Source organism: Thermobia domestica, chromosome 13 (assembly GCF_964235325.1).
Source record: "Thermobia domestica chromosome 13, izTheDome1.hap1.1, whole genome shotgun sequence".
Lineage (NCBI taxonomy): Eukaryota > Metazoa > Arthropoda > Insecta > Zygentoma > Lepismatidae > Thermobia > Thermobia domestica.
This window is the reverse complement of record NC_137466.1, coordinates 163,082,706-163,096,887: the sequence shown is the minus strand read 5'-3', so window position 1 is coordinate 163,096,887 and position 14,182 is coordinate 163,082,706. Positions and strand designations below refer to the sequence as shown.

At 32.1% G+C, this 14,182-nt stretch overlaps 1 protein-coding gene across 29 annotated transcripts in view; it reads right to left on the bottom strand.

Moving 5' to 3' along the window:
• Positions 1-14,182, bottom strand: part of trol (terribly reduced optic lobes) — a 1,284,884-nt gene that overhangs the window by 118,232 nt on the left and 1,152,470 nt on the right. For all 29 annotated transcript variants that reach the window (XM_081736787.1, XM_081736791.1, XM_081736768.1 and 26 more), the window contains 6 exons: positions 12,588-12,764; positions 11,251-11,441; positions 9,121-9,256; positions 7,891-8,043; positions 5,651-5,914; positions 3,942-4,092 (listed from right to left, as the gene is read on the bottom strand). In XM_081736787.1, coding sequence (XP_081592913.1) covers positions 3,942-4,092; positions 5,651-5,914; positions 7,891-8,043; positions 9,121-9,256; positions 11,251-11,441; positions 12,588-12,764 — 1,072 coding nt within the window. The remainder of the gene's footprint in view (positions 1-3,941; positions 4,093-5,650; positions 5,915-7,890; positions 8,044-9,120; positions 9,257-11,250; positions 11,442-12,587; positions 12,765-14,182) is intronic.

Here is a 14,182-nt window from a genome sequence, read left to right as displayed (position 1 = left end):
GTATCATGTTGTTTTGGTATCCTGTGAACTACTTTTTAAATAACATTATTATTTAATTTTAATAACTATATGTTAAAACAATTCTGTTCATTACAAACTAAATACAATTATCATTTAAAAAGTAGTTCACAGGATTCCAAGACATGATACGTAATCAAATGCAGCTGAGTTTGTTCCTCTAGTCACTGCCTTAACTTAGATTTTTGGTGAAACATTATTCTGGCAACACTGTAATTTCTATGGATGGCAACACTAAAACTTCCTCAGGTTCATATTTTCTGTTGTAGAATAACATTATCTATGATTGTGATAAGCTTAATTTCATTATCTCCTTTCACTTATGAAAAACAAGCAACAGATAAACGGTAAATTTTATATTATTTTTAGTATGTCAGGCTCTTAAGGTAGAGATACTTGCGTCTGAAAGAAACCTGAGTAACTTATACATGATTCGGGCCCCACTTTAAGCACTTAAGTTCATCGTCTCATATAGAATCGGTGCCAACAAATGGGGAATTGAACTGCAGTCAATCAATGCAATGTTTTACTGTAACCGAATTACGTCTAATTATCTTTTGCTTACAATCAAATGTATATACAATTAAGTAACAAGACAGCAAATCATAGTTTTATAAAGGAAGAAGAAAGACATTAAAATTCACAACAAATTAATTCAAGAATGAAAAAAACAAGAAGAATAAAGAAACAAGAGTCAAGGCTAATAATAATAGACTTAAACACTGAATATATTAAACATATTAAAATGAATCAGTTTCGATTGGAAAGAGGTAGAAACCAAGATTTTAGTTGTTTACTAATGCAAAGTACACCCATGTATACTACGATGAGCTTGAGTATTTCAAATACATAACAAGTTCATTTAAGATTTGAGGCAATATTTTTTGTATCGTAACTTGTCAAGATTCTACACAAATCTTGAAATTATCTATTTATATCTAATATACCTCACTTGATTTGATATTACACTGCTGGAAATCTTTTTCGAACACCCAGTCGAAATTTGATACGGATTTACCTCAACATTGGTATACAAAAACAAGGTGTAGTGATAATATGGCTCCCATGGGACATCTTGACCATGTTATACAGGAATACAGAACGTGTACAACATACCTTAAAGGAACGTGCAACCATAACGAATGGCTACATAAACAGCAGTTCGAGCAGACACCCGTCATACAGACGATGAATGTCTCACCGGAGTATGATATTCCACGCTTGCTATACATCCTGTAGCAGCTGGAGGATTATGGTTGCTGAAACCCAACTGACGGTCTGATGCCATCTCATCATCTCCTACACGTGCTCGATAGACTTAGATCTGGAAACCTGACAGGTTCAGACTGATTGATTGAGATAATGAAAACGCCAGCAACTTGGCTATTTGTCCTCATCACGATAAAACAAAAGTAGAAGGTGTATATCGAGTAGATCATACTAGGTTGCTCTAATGGTACGAGAACTCGCGTTACCCTGCTGGAAGATAGAGTCCCGCAAAGTGTTCAGATAAGGTCGGAGTACAGCATTGATGACATCAAGAATCATGCTCCCATAGATGAAGACCAGAGGCGAGCGGGATGTGTAACTTATTACTCTCAATATTAGAATGTCAAATATAGGTTCCATATGATGAGTGCAAACACGCTGAATATTCCCGCTTACTTGTACGTATACTAACGATACTACTATCGTAACTAAATACTACTTCCCTCCATTCACTTCGCTACTACAATCTCTCTCTACACTACAGACGCTATAAGTATCAGAGGCAATAGTGAGAGAACACAGTAACAACAGTCCATGTGTTTCCAACAGTCAATTTCTCACATGAGGGGATATGGTGGATCTGATTGCAATGGTGGCATTGTACTGTCAGTAAGGGCGACCCGACCGACCCTTCCATACAGGCGCTTCTGGGCATACTGCGGAGAAATCTCTTCGTGAGAACTTCCTGTCTCCCGTTGTGCATACCACCGATGGAACACTGACATGCTATCCATCCAAGCGGCACAGTTACGCGAAAACTCACTGAATTGCACAAAACGTATTATCTGGAGTCGTCTCGATACTTCAGACACAGATCGAGACCCATACACAACGAATTTGCAAACTCAACTACATTCGTCACGTTGTCCGACGACCTACTAACAGCATGTCCTCTACAAACACTATGACCTATAAGATGGCTGGTGATCTGGGATCTTCAAACTAAGATTACAGAGTCCTATAGATATACTTTGTAGTGAGATTTTCATTCAAAGAACTATGGGACGTTTTCAAACACGTTTTAACAGCAGTGTATGATATTTAGAAAACAGTTGATCAAATTAATATTATTACTGTAATTTTGATGTTCAAGTCTACGGAAATAAGCATATTGCCGTAATAAATGCGACATTGAAAATCTCGTTACTAACTAGGGCGTAATTAGCTGAAGACTTTAACAAACTGTGAGGCGAACACGAACGTTTGATAATTAAATACATTGCAGATTAATGACAAATGCCATGAGAAAATGAATGTCTTACTGTACTAATAAGATGAAAAACAAAAATAGCTGAACTGAAAGTGATTGGATTTTACATAAAATTGTAAACAACTAAAATTTGGCTTTATAGAAGTGATTTTATTATTAGACCAGTCAAGTGTACCATGCAATAACATTATCATGAATGAAAGAAATACTGATAGTGCTAAATATTGAGAGAAAACAATAGAAAGAGTATTCTTTAGAAAGACACATGCATAAAAACACACTGGCGGCTCAAATATATTTTAGAGGGCAGTCATGAATTATTTTTTCAAGTTTTAACTCAATGATCGTATAGTACTTCATAAATATTTCTTGTTATCGTTAATGAGTACAGATTAAAGAAAAAAAAATCTTTTAAATCAAATTTAAGTTGCAATTAGTAAGAAGCTTTTGAAGTATGAATACATTCTATATCTAAAAGTTTACGAATTGCAACTTGTTAAAGTTGATTTGAATAAAACTTTTTCACATACAACAAGCATGGAAAACTATATACTTTTGGTTAAGAGTGTCGATTTTTTTTTCAAGCAAATATTAATATCTAAAACTCTAACTTAGTTTGGTTTCGATATTTCTAAACTTATAGGTAACTTCCTTTTAACCAATTATTTTTCAACTATAAAATTTAATGTTATACCGGTAGCTAACATTATCCTACAAATTTCATATAAAACAAACTAATAATTTCTATTAAACTATATTTTTTCTTTATATTTTGACTAATAGCTTTTTCCCGCTCACTATTCACAGGCGGACAAGAGCGTCTCTCCTCTGATATTATGTAATTTTGTAGTTTTGTATTTGAATAATTTAGTTCCAAATTAACAGTGAGATTTAATTGAAATTCTAACCTTTCTTATATTGTAGAGATATTTTTTTTTTTTAAATATTTAAATTTTTCAATATTTCAAAGTGGACATGCTGTGAATGAACAAACACATTTTGGATTACGATCTTATCTATAAGAGCCGCCAATGAAAATAAGAGACATGCAAAGTGAAAGATTTGTTGAATCAGAAATACATATTTTTTCAAAAAAAGAATATCGCATCATTCCCTACGAAATACAAAATATCATAACTATTGACATACATATTAATAACAAGCATTTACTATTGTAAAAAATAAATGCACAAACTGTTTAAACTATCTACCTGAGAGAACAAAAATATTCATCCAAACTTAATTTTAAAAAGACCATTCCCATTAACAATTAATAGAATTTCATTCAAACAGAAACAAATTAATATCAATTAATATAATTATTTAAGTATCATGCATTTTGAACAACAGTTTCGTTTATTATTAACTTGCCTTTAAAAAAATGCAAAAAAATTAAGCTACTGATACCGATATACCTGGTGGATGAAGTGCAATATAGCCTTACCTACTTTATCGCAGTACAGACCGGTGTAACCTGGTAAGCAATTGCAGATCGTGCGTCCATCTTGCGTGGCAGAGCAGCTCTCTTCGTTACCATTGCATGGACATTTTCTGCAGGAGCGATCACGTTCTCGGTAGTAGCCTCTGGAGCAGGCCTTGAATCATTGTAGATAATAAAATGATGTATGTCAGAATTTTATTCTTACTTGAACAATCATACTCAAGTGTAAGCTAGAAACTTGATAATAGTCATTATCACGTGAAATGAGATGAAATTTATAGTTTTGCGTTCCACGATTATACTCTTCGTGCTAAATGAGACAGATAATTAATGAAAATGAATGATTATGAAAGGCAATGTGGGAGGGGATAGGAGAATCCCGAGAGAACTCAGGGGCACGACGTTACCCACCACAAACTATCATGACAAGGGATCGAACTAGGGACCTATCACACCAAAAGTGAGCACTCTACCATTGCGCAATCGTGCCGTCATTATCACATGTTACAATCTAGATACCAAATAATTTTGTGTTTTCACTTTTATTTCAGTATCCAACTATGCACAATTTATGTGCATAATCCTTTATTTGACAACTAGAATCATAAACCACCATACTAAATAAAGAATTAACTTATTTCATAGACACTCACAATAGAAGAGAAAGCGAATTTATGATTTTCTAGTCAATGATTATTCAATAACAAAGACACATAATTGATTGAATCGGAATAATATATAAGAGAGTTCTGTTTTGCTTATATACAATCACGGCTTGAACAGAAGAACAAGCATTGAATTCAAAGCTATAGCTTTTTTTTTTGTCTCTCTCTCTCTCTCTCTCTGATCTAAATGACTTGATTGAAATTCTTCTGTGAAAATTTCTTAATAAAGTCAATTTTGAGATATGAAGTTTTAGTTTTACGTCATATATCACATAATTCTTTACTGTGATCAACAGTACACGATGAATCATTTGGCTATCAGCAAGTACTCAAATGAATCTACGAGAGCCGCAGTGGCTCAGTGGTAGAGCGTTAAGCTCTGTCTGTGGGATTCCTGGTTCGATCCCAGCTTGTGTCAAGTAGCCTTTATGGTGGCCTAACACCGTGTGCGTAGATCTTCACGGGACTCTCCTGTTTCCTCCCACTTTTCTCATTCATTATCTTCATCATCGTCTTTCTTATTCTCGGCGCATAATCATGGAACGCTTCATTTCATTCAAATGTATTTAATCAAATACTTAAATTTTGCCCTGCCATCACCAATTTCGTAAATTATTGTGGTTGATTACAAAATATTTTTAGCTCTATAATTACCGAATACTACCAGTCGATTACTGTCGTTAATAAACGATGTAAATGAGCTCCAGGATTCGTAAATTGAAATTTTACACAAGGTTAATGAATAGGTCAGTCATGTAATTTTAGCTCATCTTTCGAAAATTTGGAGTCTTTGGAAAACTGTACGTTTCCAAACCTTATACAGTACAATTATATCTTGGTTGGAGACTACGACAGAAAGACATAGGATAACGTATCCAGTATACTTATTTTCGTGCACTTATGTTTCCTTAGTTCATTATCTTTTCTATTATATTATTATTACTCATTAACTTCATTCACAAATAATGACAGATACGTCGTCCTTGACCAATCTATGAATATTGGGTATTCTAAATTATTAACTATTTCAATGGCATTAGCACTTACCTCACAAGAAGTTCCCCTGTAACCAAGCGGACAACGACAGGCTTCTACTTCGACTGCGTGTTGCTGTCCAGTAAACTGTGGCACCGCAGTATCCATTGAGACATCACTAAGATACGTTGTTAACATTTGGCTGCTATATGAGGCACGGATCAGAACAACTTCGACATCCGATAAGACAGTTATCATATCCGAACGGCTTGCTGGCCTTGGACCAGTTGGATCTAGTCTTTTCCATCCAGTTTCTCGTAAAGGTACAGTATAGGTCTGGAAAGTATTGATTCAATCACGTTATTTGTAGAAAAAGATATAACCATAATTTACTAATATTGAACACTAACCTGAAGAAAAAAAGTTAACTTTCTTACAATTTTGCTTTTTAAAAAAGCGCTGGCAAAAGTGTTAAAATACTACAATAAGCGTTATATAGTCAAATCAAGAAGACATTCTCTAGAAAGCGTTAATTCTAGATAAACTGTTGTAACTAGATACCAAAATGAAATGTTATGTTCGCGTATAAATCCCAGTTATTTTACAACTCAACGTAAACAAAGTATATCTCATTTTAAACCTTATAGATCGGAAATTTAAAAGATATACATTACGCACTAACTAAAGCTTAAGAACAATAAAATGTTGAGAAAATTAAAACGAGCTTCTCTTAATAGACTTCCACACTACTATCAGTATGATTAGGAGACCAAAAAGCTTCAGATCGCATCAAATGAATAGATCATCGTTACCACACACTAATTGCAGAAAAAAGAAAAGAACTAAGATTTTCAAGGGTTTCATTCAATTTATCCCTTTTCTGCAAAATTCTATATTGTGGAAGGTAAACCCTATACAACTACTTCTGTTATAGATATAAGGACGTATGTGGAATTTTAAACAATGAAATACGTGTATATATGCATCTACAGGCAATAAAAAGTTAGTTTTATTTAATTTTCTCATACATTTAACGTTTTTTTTTTTTTTTTTTGTTACACTTTTAATAATTTCTGTATGATGTAAAAAATTGGCATATGATCGAGGTAATTTTGTTCCGTACAGAAATTACATTCTCTTGACACGTTTAAGTCACATATTAGTATTCTCAGTTTTGATGCAAGTAGTCTATAGATTCGATTTTCGATATAATGGAATTTTACCGTTATTACAGTGTTGTCAGAATAACATTTCCCCTAAAATCTACATTTCCCCAAAAAGGCAGCGACTAAAGGAACTTACTAAACGCATTTGATTACGTATATGGTGTCTTGGTATCCTATGAACTACTTTTTAAATAATAGTTGTATTTAGTTTGTAATAAACAAAATAGTTTTAACATACAGTTATTAAAAATAAATAATAATGTTATTTAAAAAGTAGTTCACAGGATTCCAAAACAACGTGATACGTAATGAAATACAGTTGAGTTCGTTCCTCCAGTCGCTGTCTTAACTTAGATTTAGGGGAAATGCTATTCCGGCAACACTGTAAATTCTATGGATGGCAACAAACACCGTGTGCGTGGGTTTTCTCGGGGTTCTCCCGTTTCCTCCCACTTTCTTCATTCCACCATTTTCATTCATCTCTCATCATCACCGTCTCCTTTAGCCTAACCGGCATAATCGTGGGACGTAAAACTTAAAGATTTCATTTCATTTTCTATGGATGGCAACACTGAAAATTCTTTCAGGTTCATATTTTCTATTGTAGAATAACATTATCTATGATTGTGGTAAGTTGCATCTCCTTTCACTTATGAAAAACAAGCAAAAGAAAAATGGTAAATTTTGTATTATTTTTAGTATGTCAGGCTCTTAAATTAACAATAGAAAATACTGCACCTAATATTCTGATGTGTGGCAAAACGAATTCAAATAAAATATATAAAATATTTAAAGTGCTTTTATTTCTTTTCCTTTCTGTTAGTTCTCCCTAGTTGTTACAAATCGTTTAAAATCTTTTGAGCTGATCAATGAATCTAGGAAAGTTAAAGAAACTGTATACCACAAAGACAATTAAAACTTTTACAAGAGCATATCTAGTTACAAAAATACAGTTACATTAAAAACAGGTATTAATTAAACAAAACTGACTACAGCAACAAATATAATCATAACAATTGTATGACACTGCCGAAGCTGTTACACAATTGATATCAATATAACTGTTGCATTGGTTAATTTTGTTTTATTAATACACGTTAAATATTTCCAAAGCTATACTGAAGAATATACAAATTGTAAACATACCACTGTCTGATCCGGGAAGATTTCAGCTGGATTTGTCCAAAAGATAGATACTCCATTCCCAATGATTACCACATCAGTGTCGGAATATCGTGATCCTCCAGGAAGGACCGTGTATCGTTGTGTGATTGATAAGTTACCACCGTAAGATGTTACCTGGAAATTACACATACCCCAAATATAGAAATTAATTTTGCAAATGTTATAAATATATCGAAAATGTAATTTTAAATAATTTTCGCACACGTCATAATATTTTGGAGTAGTACTAATTTCTTATTTTGTTTTTAATATAGATTACAGTATGTTGATAATTTATAGCACAGATAACATAAGCCTTTCTGCGAGAAAATAGGAAAAAAATATTTTTAATTCACACTGCACTACTGATAAATTTCCCGTTTGTCATTCCATACAATAAATTTAAGAGTATTTTTTTAAATTAAAGTTTAAAAAGCATTTTATGTACTATATACATCTATGTACTGTTATATATGCTCACACCACGCTTATGTAAATAGAATACTATACTTTTCAATTCATTTAATAGAATATAGAACTTTACGTTCATACCATATAATATACAAAAATGTAAATACTATTTTCAAACACAAATTTTCAGTTTATATTATAAAATGTTACATTAATTGAACATCATATTCTAATATCTGTACTATGATTCTTCAATTTATTTTATTATCATTTTCGGAGAAAGTAATTGCTGTAGCACAGAGTTTTAATACATGAATACTGTTATTTGCTTACAAATCACAAATCATCATATGAAAAGCTTAGAATCTAAGAGATCATGCGAAACTAATTCAAAAGAAATTACAAAACTTCTTCACATTATGTCTCCTAGAGAATTTAATAAAAATGTTTATTTATAGATTATAAATTTCTTAACAATAATCGCAAAATAACTCATATATTTATTTTCTAAAGTCATATATGCGGTATTTAATTCTTATTTAAGTCAGTGTGCTATATTTTAACCTCATTTAGGGGTACAGAATTGAAAAGTAAAAGAGAAAAATCACCGAAGTAAATAATTTTGGTAATTGAATTTCAAATTGGAGAATTATAATTTTCTCTTTCTGCATCATAATTCAATACTTGGCTTGAGTCTGAACAATAAAATTTAAAAGTGAAATTAATATGCCCGAACAAATTCGCTTACTATACTTTTATTTTGAGATAAACAAGGATTTATCAATGCTGAAAGTACTTTACCTTGTTGCCAGTAAAAAGCGGAGGTAGAGACCAGAAAAGCTGTTGACTTTGACCCGCTGTTGATGGGTATGTGTAGCTAATTTCATTTTGAGCAATGTTTAGAGAGAAGCCGTCCCTGACAACTAAATTGCGATTCCTAAAAATAAACATAGCAAATAATATACATTATGGGTATTATTAAAAACATAATACTAATAAACAGCACCAAAAAAAAAAAAAAAAAAAAAAAAAAAAAAAAGTGAAAAGAAACGAATATGATAGAAATAAACACAAAAAATTTTCAAACCACTAACGTAAAGGATTCTGAATATAGTTTATTATATGAACTTTGAAAGCAAAATTGGAAATCAATACTTTAATTTTATCGAAATCTTTATGTTTATTTTACGCACCCTTAAATTTCTTAGTTTTTCTTTTTCTATTCGCTTGTTAAATTGTCCAGACAAGACGGAATAGAATAGCGTTATGTCTACGTATGTATTATTTTATTTGCTCCATTGTCATGTAAAACTGTGTATGTAACAAACTGTAAACTACTACTACCTATTTACTTATGCACTAGAATCTATTTCTCTCGAACTGATATTTTTCTACACACGTCAAGATTTTGAATTTGAGATATTTTTTTTCTTTTTGACGTTATAGTACTATCTCTTCCGTGGTGTATAAACTGAGGACTTCCTAGTTTCATTCAATTCAGTCTATAGTATAGTCATCCGTAACTAACACACGAACACCTTAACTTTTCAGAGATAAACAGGCGAGTCCGCAACACTAACTCAGAACTCAACCTATCTTATGAAAAATAACACGCTCAATTACCATCTATTCTCATTCTAAATCGCACTGGATAAGAACAGAATCCAACAGACTTCGCGTCTAATCTCAGTCATCGATCTACAAGAACGAACCGTCTCTAGGGAAGCCGTCTACATCATCAACAATAGATTAGTGAGAGAGAAATATGTTCTTTGCATACACAAATTCACTATACTACATTAAACACTTTACATTTTCTAAATGTTCAATGAAAAACTAAAGACTAATAAACTTAGAAATAAAACATACCTCTGCGTCAAGCAATTCAACTCTATGAAGAGATTAAGATATGAGAGTGGTAAAAAACACGTGTCTTTATGGCACTGAATTATGGCATATAATATTTAAGCTCTACTTTCAACCCTATAACAGTGTTATTAAGACATATCGTCAATTATATAAGTAGATATATTAACTTTCACTTATTTTACAAACCTTTACAGACTACTTTTGACGATATACAAAACTACAATCATCTCTCAATTATCTAAGATAAGATTACAATATTTTTACATAAAAAGTCTAACACAATCCCTTTATTCCAAGGAATGCAATCGAGGCATATTTAAAGCAGGGAAGACCATGTGGTTCAAATTCATTTGATATATTTTCACTTTGAAAGAATTTAATTTGTCTTTAGTTTGTCCTTGTTGTCGCAGCAACTCGTTCATATTTCTCCAGGCGATATTGATTTTATGCGTTGGAATAGAGCTTAATATTAACCTGAAGAAAAGTTACTTTCTGTTATTTTAAAAATCATTCAGAATTGACAGAAACCCTCCTCTAAAGAATATATATTACGCAATGTAGAGTGAAATATGAAAAATAAATTCAGCTAAAATTGAAATGAAATGAAATGAGATCTTTAAGTTTTACGTTCCACGGTTGTGTCGGGTAGGCTAAAGGAGACGGTGATGATGAGAAATGAATGAAATGGTGGAATGAAGAAAGTGGGAGGAAACAGGAGAACTCTGAGAAAACCTACACACACGGTGTTTGATCACCACTGAGTTCACTTAACGCGAGCTGGAATCGAACTAGAGGTCCCATGCACCAGTGGTGAACGCTCTACCACTGAGTCACCATGGCCCCCATCTGCTGAAATTGAAGCAGACTCTCTGAGAGAACTTCAGGACGTTCATTTTTTTAAAATCATATCGCTATCACTAAGAAATACACATTTTACTTAACATTCAGTTTCTACTAATAATAAGTAAGATACACATGAATCTTAAAAAAACAACAGACAGTTTATACCATGATGTACTGTAAACAAACTGAGGAATGACAACTATTTTGAAAATTACCAACCTGTCTGTCAACGTGAAGCCATGTTCGCCTTCCAGAATTGGCATTGGAATTTGTGTTCTGAAGAGGTTTGAAGATTGACAGTCATCTGTCACGCCTGAGCACACGCATTGTAAGCAACCTTCGGTGTTCGCTTCTTGGAGAGCAAAAGTTCCTTTTCTGCATCGATCACAGTTTCTACCTTCAACATTCACCTATAAACAAAACGAATTTTTTTAGAATATAAATGTAGTTTACGGCATGTGGTTAGCCATTTAGCGATTACCTCTTCACAAATATTAATACTTTTAATGTTACATACTAATTTGATCTCAAATTAAATCCTGCACTTTACTGACAATAAATACATCAGCTACTTTAACATTAACTGCTTCATATTAGCATTACGGCTTTCCATTTATCAAATAAGAAGTAATCAAGCTCATCGGTTCTTTGTTCTATAAGTTCCATTTAGCTTGAACTGTGCAATAACATCAGTTACATGTCGTATGCTGTATGAACTTTCATCAGTTACGTAAATATGACATTATTGTATGTTAACTGATCAATCTAAACAATAAAATTGGTGAAAATATGCTTGAACTATATAGCAGAAAAACACTTGATACACGATTCAATCTTGCACTGCATAATTGTACAGTGACTATAGGCTATGCTACACAGTTAGCTACCGTTCTTTTTAACACCTGAAAATGAAACTAACAAATGAGGATAATTAATTATATTTACACTACCTTAATATGAGATAGTTATGGGTCCTATATAAAGATTATCAGGAAGATAAAACATAATCTCGAAAAAGAACATAAGGCTGTCGCATAACAAAGATCTGGCAATAATAATAATAATAATAATAATAATAATAATAATAATAATAATAATAATAATAATAATAATAATAATAATAATAATAATAATAATAATAATAATAATGTTTATTTCTGTGCCATGAACAGCCTAACGGCAAAAATACAGCACTTTATCAGACAATATAAACACATATTACATACAATGTAAGCTATATACTGAAACAATAAAACATAATGATAAAATAAAGTAAAATAATATCGGATTAATAATTCCTTGTCAAATTAACACCATTTTTTTTAGTATCAAAATAGTCGTCATAAATAGTAAAAATAATATTTGTCAAGTTCTAAAATTCATGCTTTTATACTGATAAAAATAAATTAAACTAAATTAAAAGAATCGGTCAGTCTTCTTAAAATTACAGATAATAATAATAATAATAATAATAATAATAATAATAATAATAATAATAATAATAATAATAATTTTGTATGGGTAAGTTTTGTATTTAAAAGTACGAGAAGAATTACCTTGCAAATACATTGGCGATTATCAGGGCAATCTGGGCGCAAGCTTCCTCTTGCATCGCATCTACAAGGTGAAGGTCTTATTTCTCTGCAATCATAGGGCGTACCTTGACTTGCATCCCCTTCGTAGCCTTCTTCACAGCTTTCACAAAAATCACCAGTTGTATGATGTCGACAATTCTGAAAAACAGTAATTTTAAAGAATAATTTCAAATCAATAAAGCTGATCCTTTAAAAGTTTTATATACTTCACCTAGATGCAACTCTGTACAGTCTGGAACTGTCGAATGAAAATAGTTTTACTTTAAAAAGCTTCCAGACTATGCATATTCATCACACGTCATATGAGAAAGAAAATGACTGAATTTTAAAAGTTATTTATTTCTTTAACAATCTGCCAGAGGAGAATCTGCGAGGCTACTTTAGCGGGAATAATTAGCAAGGAATAACAATAGCCTGCGGAAAGAAAATGGAAGGAGGTGATACCATCCCGGTATTAACCTGATAGGACTGAGGGAAAACCGTACAAATAAAACTAAGTCAGGATGGACGGTCAGATTTGAACCCGAAAACTTCTGGCTGCAAATCAAGAACGATAATCGGTAGCCTAGACCCTTTTGAATGGCTAATCCGACCGTCTCGCACACAGAAGTTCTTAGAACGCGCTTCTTTTGTAAATAATTGGCTATAATAGTTACAGTAAAGAAGTAAAACATGAAAAGGTAATAGAAACTGGGGGGAATAATAACTTTTCGGAATGCTGGAGGACGTGCGAACTCTTGAAGGAATCTTCATGTTAAAACAAATGAGTGACGATAGGTTATCAGATCTCAAATAAATAATAATAATAAAATGAATCTGGAACTTAACTTTTCGGAACTTCTAAATTTTTAAGGGTCATGTGACATTCTCTGTTTTGTTTCAAATATAGAGGCTCCTTTATCAGTTCTGTCAGCTTCAATTTAAGGTTTAACCTACGTAATACCTATAAGTATCTTTCTTTTACGCTCTTTTTCTTCTTAGTTTTCTAGTATTTTATCTAGTTTATTCAAGCTTATGTAGCATGCTGCTTCGAAAAAGAAATCGAAAATTAGCCAGTTTGGAAAATGAATAAACAAAATAAAGAGGATCTACAATGGTCAGTGGCTTTCTTTAAAATTTTATTGTTTTCCTGTGCAGTAATAATTAAATACAATACTTACAGGATACCGATATAATGTTTAATATACGACTGAAGTAATATGGGTGACCTAAGCCAGAATATGAGAAATCATATAGTATTTTTATTTCTTCAATAAACAAGAATAAAGATCGAAACTTTTATTTTCAAATATGATGTTAAGTAATTGGTAATATGATATTGGTCATCAGGAAACCATAATGAACTCCATGAACTGCCGTTACACCCTTCTAAAGTGATGACAGTTTAGTGTGGAATTGGTCATTCGAAATCGTAGGTCCTTACTATTTTGAACATAACAAAAAACAGTGACTGTTAATTCAGAATCGTTTTGTAACTATATTAGACGACTATGCTGAATCTTAGTTACGATGACTTGATATTGACCCCAAAGCCCTTCATTTTTAGCAAAATAGAG